Source organism: Miscanthus floridulus, chromosome 7 (assembly GCF_019320115.1).
Source record: "Miscanthus floridulus cultivar M001 chromosome 7, ASM1932011v1, whole genome shotgun sequence".
In the NCBI taxonomy this organism is placed as follows: domain Eukaryota; kingdom Viridiplantae; phylum Streptophyta; class Magnoliopsida; order Poales; family Poaceae; genus Miscanthus; species Miscanthus floridulus.
Window position 1 is genome coordinate 77,596,512 of NC_089586.1, and position 9,342 is coordinate 77,605,853.

General features: G+C 41.3%; 1 protein-coding gene across 1 annotated transcript; it reads right to left on the reverse strand.

Annotated features, from left to right (window-relative positions):
• Window positions 1-5,312: 5,312 nt before the first annotated feature.
• LOC136465687 (uncharacterized) lies at window positions 5,313-5,663 on the reverse strand. The gene has a single exon (XM_066464327.1). It carries the CDS (start codon window positions 5,661-5,663, stop codon window positions 5,313-5,315), a length of 351 nt encoding a protein of 116 aa, XP_066320424.1.
• Between the last annotated feature and the right edge of the window lie 3,679 nt (window positions 5,664-9,342).

Consider the following 9,342-nt stretch of genomic DNA (forward strand, 5'->3'; position numbering starts at 1 on the left):
TCTGACAAACCACATGTCATTTGAAAATTGACGAAACTAGTATGGTTGTAATGGCAACTCCATTTTGTACCTGAAGAAAAAGAGTGGCTGCATTTGGGAAATTAGATCTACAAATCCAAAGGATAATTAATAGAACCGGATTCCTTTCTTATTCCTAATGACTCTTTGACTAATCCAGCCTATCTACGGAGAGCACGTATACTACATGCACAAACAATGACATTTAATTTGATAATTTCATTTTTGCCTATCTACAGAGAGCACATATACTACATGAAGGTAATTATTTAGCAAAAATAAGCACAATGGAAGTTGTTTAGACCTAACACACACAAATAATATATTTGGGGGCGACTAAACCAATGATCACGCATTAAACAAGTACCATGCAAGGCATAATGGTACTAACCTTTTGGCAAAGATTGTGGAGAACAGCAACCCTTTTGGCTGAAAGCCTTACATCATTTGGCATGTCAAACTTCCAGAAACAATGTGTTATTGATGTTCTTCAAATATAAAAGTGAACTGAAAGAAACATACAACAGAAATCGTAAGTACCTTATATTTTGATTCTCTGAATTCCTAATGCCAAATTCCATCAAATTTTAGGTGGGAATAACCTGATAAGCCCTTTCTTGAAGCAGCAGCAGGATGTTAAACTACAAATTTGCCATAGAACAATAAATCTGCTTAATAAAATAGAATATTTCCAGTTGACAAACTTATATCTCATATATTAAGTAATTTTTTAAAAGACTTGTACAAAATTATTGTGCTTTCAAAGACAAAGAATCAGCTTACAAGGACTATGATTAAAAGTGAAAGCCTCTATAAAACTAGAAAATGGACAACTAGACTAGATGATCAATGCGATTGAAAATGAAAGCTTCTATAACATTTAAAAATTGCAAACTGTGATTAATAGTAAAAGCCTCTATATAACTCTTAAAAATAGAGGATAGAACGTTACATGCATTCAGAATTGCCGAACAGGCAAAGGAAGTTATGTCAGTTTCCTCTCTGCAAGTCTACATCAAGTGTGTTCGTTACATCTAGACGAAGACAAAAAAAAAGAAACAGGAGGTACGCAGGCACAGGTGAACCACATGATAATAAATCAAACACAAATGTTTTAAGGAGAGAAACATAGCCAAAGAACATATGTACTTCGGGTTTGATTAAAGGAAGAAATATTGGTTAAGAGTGACAAAAAAGATATCATAGTCAACATAGCAACACAGACCATAGCAATAAATAAAATACAGTAGTGAGTTCGAATTTCATAAGCATAGGTACTACTGGACACAAAGATCATAAAATGGACACCGAGATCATAAGTTGCATCAAAGTTTATTTCTACTGGAACAGTTGGATGAGAATGTATCAATGTATATATACATCCTTTTTGGGGGAAAATGGGCCTATAAACTAAAAAGAGAAACTCATAAATATCATGCCTCATACTAATATAAGGTGTGCACTCTTTTGTTTCTTACTGGGAACTAATATGGACTAATTTCTTATAATTCCTTAAGATATTTATCTTCAAGGCAGAGTTTCCCTCTAATTAATAGGAACATCAATATACATTTGTGCTTGGTACCTCAATTTAAAAGGTAAAATTCAGATGCAGTCTAGACTCTAGAAAGTGCATATACATCTGTGCATGGTACCTCAATTCTAGACAGATCAAAACAGCAATAAAAAATCATGTAAGAACAAAAATATACACATCACACACTACATGCAGAGTTTCCCTCTAAAATTACAAGTACATTATTCATAATCTTAAAAATAATTATTTCTACTCCATATGCTGATCGATAGAAATTATATTATAATCCCAACAAATAACACCAAGAGGTATTAATAAAAAGATAAAGAAATAGGAGTAGTGAACTGCACCAGCAGTAACAAGAGGACCCAAGCCCAACATAGGACGCAATCAAGTATATCTGCTAGTATTTCAAATATAGCATCCCCAATGTTATACCTACTTTTCTAGTAAGTGCAAAAACAATGTAACTGTGATGACAAGCACAATTACTGTGTGGACGAAGCATAAAAGTTATGTGAAGAAATTTCACCTCAACATAAGAAAAAATGTTTTAAGCAAAATGTCGCACCAATTGTACAGATCACATATCGTTACTAGTTAACAGATCAAGAAAACAACAGATAAGGTACCATAGTCAAGAACTTCTGTTACTACTCATATATAAATGCAGCACCAAGTTTATCTATTTATCTCTATATTACATGAGCTGAATATGCAATTAATCAACAACCTATGTTACGGTACTGCTATGTTAAGGTACAGCTAGATAGTCCAGATTTATAAGCGAACAAGCTGAAAGAACTAAAGCAATGCACAGATCTACAATATGGATTAGCCAAAAAAAAGAAACACAAAAAATGGAAGTATAGTGACTTAAAGAATTAGTAGCTGCACAAACAATGGGGTTTGATATTTTAAATGGGCCTATTATAGTACAGAGAGCATGTGTACTACATGCAGATCATTATTTAGCAAAGTTAAGCACCATGGAAGTTTCTTAGATCCTACACACGCTAATAATTGTGACAAATAGTGGCCTCAAAACTAGTCCTCCATGTTCATATGATCTTGTTCTTGGAGCTTTAGGGCCATAGATAGAAACTCCAATAGCATGAAAAGGCATCAAGGTGAAAAAGAAGAACAACACAAGAAAACATTAGGGTTTGTTTGGTAACAAGAAAACATTAGGGTATGTTTGGTAGCAAGAAGAACAACATCAGAAAACAGGAAGTACCCAGTCCCTCACAAGAACAAGATCAGTTTTCCATTGGGCAGTGAACTAAATTAGCCATTAACAGCTAAATGGTTAGAATAGATGAAAACATCATAGGGCCAAAACAATTCTTAAAAGGTACATACAGAGGAACCGAATCAAAACCTAGAGAGGATGCAAACTGAATCAAAACATACAAAATATGTAAAGTGAAAAATAATTCTTGATAACTTTCCAAAGAAATTCATACAAGGTACCGCATGAGTGACTGAAATCATTTTTGAAATTAAATTGTTCCATCAGGTGGAACCACCAAACCAAGTCGTAAAAATGCATATATTTGTTTTTGATGCTACGCATATTAACAACTTGTACTATAAAAAATGTATAAAGAAGAACCTCCTGTTATAGAATCAGGAATGGTTTAATAATTCTTGCAACCTACAGGATTTAGTAGAAGTATAATTAAAACAACTAGCATAAGAAAAACAACCAGCACAGGATTTAGTAGACATAAATATTTCTACGTCTGCAGTTTGTCTCAAGAATCCATGAAAGTATGTTTATAATGAAAGGCAGATAAAACACCATTTTTAAAAGTTGTTTAGAAGGACTAAACAAAGAATAGATTAAAGAAGTGACAAATGATAATTCCATAATATCTAATCATTTGGCAAGTACTAATTTTACAGAACCGAGAAACCAAAAGTACATTATATATAGACATACAGGCAACCAACTGAAACGACATATATAAACTAAACACAATAGCTGTTGTTCCCAGGACACACAATGGCTTGAGCTGTTGAGTCATCAGATCTTTTTTTCTTCTCAATTAAGCTCATGAATAGGATCATACAAGAAGAAATCTGGTTCGTGGCACATCTAGTGTAAAGTTCTAAAGACTAATAAAAAACAATCCGCTTGCAGCTTCGAATATAATAACTAAAAAGCAGCAACCACACTGCCACATTTTATAATGAAAAAAGAACCACCGGTAATAGATCCGAAACATCTAAGAACAGACATAAAACAAGCATATCTTATAAGAACCTTATTATCAAAAGAAAACCAAAAACTACATGGGACACAAGAGTCGGTGCTTATATTATCTAAAAAGGAAGCATAGGGATGAACTAACGAAAGGTCAAGTGCATCTGTCAAACACATTGACCAGATTTTAAAAATTAACCAAAAGCACCAGACGTATGAACTCATAGCAGCATCCAGATCCAATAAATAATAGTTTACTAAAAGCAACAGATGGCTGAAGAGAGTAAAGATGAGGAGAGGTGAGAGCTCGTGGAAAACCGTTGTCGTCTTCATCCATGGGAAGAGCTTCTGGAACAGAGAGATGATGGAAGAGAGGTAAAGATGGAGAGAAGTGATAGATCTAGACGGAAGAGCTTGTGGAATCGAGAAAGAGAGATAATAGAGAGAGAAAGAATGAAGAGGAGAGATACATACTTGGAGAGACCGAGAGAGAGAAATAGAAAGAGAGGGAATGGTCACTTCTGGAAACAGGGCCGTTGTCGAGTGCAAACTGCTTTGCCGTGTGTCAAAAATCGGGTACTCAGCAAAGACCTTCTTTGCCGAGTGCCGCACTCGGCAAAGAATTGCACTCGGCAAAAAAGGGCACTCGGCAAAGGACTTCTTTGCCGAGTGCCAGGCTCTCGACAAAAGCGCGGCACTCGGCATAGACTGCCCCACGTAATGGTGTTCGGCCACGTCCTTCTTTGCCGAGTGCCTGCTGTTAGGCACTCGGCAAAGTTTTTTTTTGGAAAATACTTTGCTGAGTGCCCCTAACATGGCGCTCGGCAAAGATTCAATATTTTTTTTTGAAATGTCTTTGCCGAGTGCCTAACAGCTTCGGCACTTGACAAAGGGAGGAATTAAAAAAATTACATTTTTTTTGAAATACCTTTGCCGAGTGCCCCTGTGAAGGCACTCGCCAAAGAGGAAATTTCTAAAAAAAAATAAAAAATCCTCTTTGTCGAGCGCCTTATTCTTGGCACTCGGCAAAGACCCCCTTTGCCGAGTGCCATGCCCCGACGCTCGACAAAGTTTTTTTTTGTTTTTGGCCTCCAAATTTTTTGTGCAGCCCTTTTAAAGTACCAGGAACTCCTCGTTAGAATTTGGGGATTTTTTGTGGCTTTTTGATACATTTAGTTACTTTATTTTGTTTACTTGATTTTTTTTAAATATAAATTTGAACTGCACGTGGTACGAATAATGGAATTTAATGATTCAAAAAATGATAGTCATGTTACTGAGTATAGTGTGAGGTCGTATCCAGGAACGGACCCAAAATTTCGGACATCTTGTTCACGAAACATGACCGCGAACTAGCGTGCGAAGTGTTTTTAAATTCTATAAAAAGCAAACGAAGTCCAAAAATCATGAAACTTGTTGAGATGTCGTGATATCGTATGTGTAGGCTATGACAAAAATTTCAGAAGATTTCGTACAAGTTGTCACGTACGATGCCGACAAATCAGGACATCTCTACATGTGTCACATACGATATCACGATATACAATATCATACGATATCCCTGCCAGCCACTGGGTTGCCGCCGACGCCGCGCACCGCCGCCCTTCCCCACGCCGCCGCTCCCAGCCATCCCCATGCGCCGCCGCTCCCGGCCATCCCCGCGCCACCGCCAGCCAACGCCGGCCCGCCCCCGCATCGCGCGCCGACGCTTGCCCCCGCCCCCATGTGTGGCCGAGCGTGGCCAGCTCGCCCATGCCGGCCCGCCAATGCCGGCGGGTGGAGGAGGGGGAGGAAGCGAGGAGGAGGTGAGGAGGAGGAGGAGGAGGGGGAGGAGAAGGAGTAGGAGCCGGCCTCGCCCCCGACCGTGCCCTGTGGACCGCCCGCCCCGACGCCGCCCATGCCTGACCCCGTTCTTGACTCCGGCGACCCTGACCCTGACCCCGATGCCGCCCACCCCTACCCCTAGCGCCCGTCAGCTATGCCCTCTCTCTTGTTGTTGTCATGGTAGTGATAGTTGTAGTAGTATTAGTTGTAGTAGTAGTGCTAGTGGTAGTAGTAGTAGTAGAACTAGTGGTAGTAGTAGTAGTAGAACTAGTGGTAGTAGTAGTAGAAGTAGTGGTAGTAGTAGTAGTAGAACTAGTGGTAGTAGTAGTAGCAATAGTGGTAGTAGTAGTAGTAGTAGTAGTAGAACTAGTGGTAGTAGTAGTAGCAATAGTGGAAGTAGTGGTACTACTTGGATATATTCTTCTGCATGGATTGATATCCAAACTACATGGCTTCTCTTGAGACATATGTGCTTGTCGGCCATCATGCCATTGTTTTTTGCAGGTTTTGGAAACCTCGTCGTGCAGGGGAGGTTCTGCTGAAATTTTTTTAAATGACAATATTTTGTTCCATTTTTGTAGAGAAGAGCCCATCGGAGCCGAGTCGGAGTTCCCGTCGCCGTGCCGGTCTACCTGCACCGTGTCGCCTCACCACTGCACCGACCCGCCACACCCCGCTAGCCTAACTCCGCTGCCACCCTAGGTATAACCCCTCTTTTTGTATCATGGTCATAGATCGCGTAACCCAGTTAGGCGTCTCCCGTTCGAAAGAGATACGATTGGAGGTATGCAGATCTTTGCATATCTATGACCGTATCTATTTTGGATTATCCATGTTTTTTGGACAGCGCGCGGATGCGTAGATGGGTTAGTTTCCATGGTCTGCTCTGGTCCGAGATAGAGTTTCGGTATCACCTCCCTATTGTTCTCCGGATACGCACTCTTCTTTGGCAGGATGTGTATTTGGAGAACAGCGGAGAGGTGCTGCCGAAATTCTGTCTCGGATAGAAGTAGAGCATGGAAACTAACCTCATCTACTCATCCACGGGTGGGATTAGGACCTATCCTCACCTATTAGACAGTAGGAACACCATGTAGATGCAATTGATGGTTACATTACTCGTTGATACATATGCTAGAGGATGGATGATCGTTAGTGGATGTACACGGGCTGGAGAAGTCAGAGTGATTACACCACGGAATGGATGAACAACACCGATGCTTTCTTGAACAGTGCATTTGGCAAGGCTGCTAAAGGACATTGCCTAGTTTTGTGTCCCTACAGTAAATGTGGAAACAGGAGAAGGGTAAACAAGGTGGAAATAGGTAAACATCTTGTGAAGAATGGATTTATGTCGGAATACACGCGATGGGTCCACCATGGTGAAGCCCATCATATGAGAGAGGAGGTGGTGAGACTACGGGTGGAGGCTTTTGATGCTGATGCCAAGGTAGCAGACATGTTAGATGACTTTCACCAAGGACATATCGATGAGGGACGTGAGAAGGAAGAGATGGAGGCGGCCGCATAGGCGTTCTACGACATGATGGACTCGGCACAGAAACCCCTTCACGATCGGTCAACGGTGTCTCAACTGGATGCCATTGGACGCTTAATGGGGCTGAAGTCTGAGTTAAACTTGAGTCGAGAAGGCTTTGATAAGATGTTGGCCGTGATTGGCACCCTGCTTTCGGAGGGCCACATTTCGCCATATGTCCTTGTTTCTTCGTCCAACCCCCTTGTTTCTTGTTGGTACAGGGAATTTCTTCATCAATCCTGGCATGGATCAAGGCAACCTACCCCGCAAGAAAATGATACCCTTCTTTCACAGGGTGCGGGACTAGAGAGCCCTAATTTCATTTGTTGGTTTAAATAGAAAGCCCAAACTGATGCGCCTATAAGTGACGAGATGAGACAGGTTGCAAACGGGTGTGCCATTAGGGTCAAGTTATTTACCGGTTATGACGTGAATGGATACCGTTTTCACATAGCAAGCTACGAGCAGAGTCGGCCTAATCGAAAAACCACAAACAGCGGAGTTGTTATGCCCGGCACTGATGGACTCGACTATTATGGAAGAATTGAAGAAATCTACGAACTATCATTCTATGGTTCCAAACCTCTTACTCCTATCATATTCAAATGCCACTGGTTTCATCCTGGAGTAACGAAACGGACCCCTAAGCTTAGGCTAGTCGAGATTCGATAGGATTCTGTCTATCCAGGAAAAGATGTCTACATTGTGGCTCAATAGGCCGTCTAGGTTTATTATACGTCATACGCGTGCAAAGACGCCAAGCATCTTAAGGGTTGGTCTATTGTGCACAAGGTATCACCACACGGTAAACTACCTATCCCAAACGATGAAGATTACAACTTCAACCCAAATATATATGATGGAGAGTTCTATCAAGAAGAGGGGCTATAAGAGAGGTTTGACATAGACTTAACCAAAGAGATAGGAATTGAAGTAGACAATGAAAGGGATGATGACGAGGACGCTGGAGATGAGGTGCGAAATCTGAAGGACATACAAATGCTTGAGCGATTACGCTTAGGCAATGACAATGAAGATAACATTCCTCCTTCGGATAGTGTTGATGAGTTGGACAATGTTGATAGTGATGACGAGACCTATGATCCAGCTAATCTCAATCATGAAGATTATTTCTAATACATGTAATACTATGTTTTTTGTAATTATGTTTTGTTTATTTTTGCATATATTTCTAATACATGTATTACTATGTTTTTTGTAATTATGTTTTGTTCATTTTTGCACCTATTTCTAATTATATCTTATTTTTCTTTTTTTATTACAGGTGATTGAACAAAGATGGCGGGCGACTGTTATAGGTCTGTGAACTCGATTTACCAAAGACCACGCCGGCTACAGGAGGAGGTGGAGGGGGCGATAGAGGGATTGGACAGGAGGAGGAGGAGGAGGACTGCCAGCCGTAGGAGAGGGCCGTCTCCCCCCACGCCGTGTGAAGAGGAGCTAGAGGAGGATGTGGCGCCCGTGGATAAGTCGGACGAGGAGCTGGTTCGGCAGACGGACGAGGGGGAGGGGCCACACTAGGACGACGAGTGGGAGGTGGTAGGCATGGGTTCTGCTTCCTCTATCTCCTCTTTGAGTGTCTACTTGCGAGGTCCCGCGAGCCTCCCACAGGTTCCGCTTCCTCACCAACGCTCAGTGATTCACCCCGAAGGGCAAAAGTAAGTAACTTTATATGTTATCACCACTACTTCATATGATATGACAAAAAAACTAATAATTTTTTTCTTAATCACTTATGCAGGAACTGGGTGGTTGTGTCGGGTGGTAGCGCACGGCTAGTCAATGGCATCCTAGGTCTTCTGTGCAGGCAACAGTTCCCCAGCATTATCACATACGCATCGAAGACGGAGCTGGCCTACTCGTTTGACCACTATGCCATCGCCCTCGATGCGGAGTACCCCCAACAAGGCGGCGCGGGTGAAGGCAGAGTTTTGGGTAAGTCTCCCTTGCACAACATTGCTCAATATGTCGCATTCATTGGACTTTTCTTGAAATAATGAATGGATACATCGCTTTTGTATGTAGACTTATTACAGATGCGAGGAGGGATTTGAGGCCAGGGCAGAATAGGTGACTACCAAAGCCTATAAAAAACCCATCACCGACATGCATCACGAGGTGCGCATCCAGGCCATCGTAACCTACTACAGGTCGAAGCTTGGAGAGAGAAAAACCAAGAAAGATGCAAGAGAGATG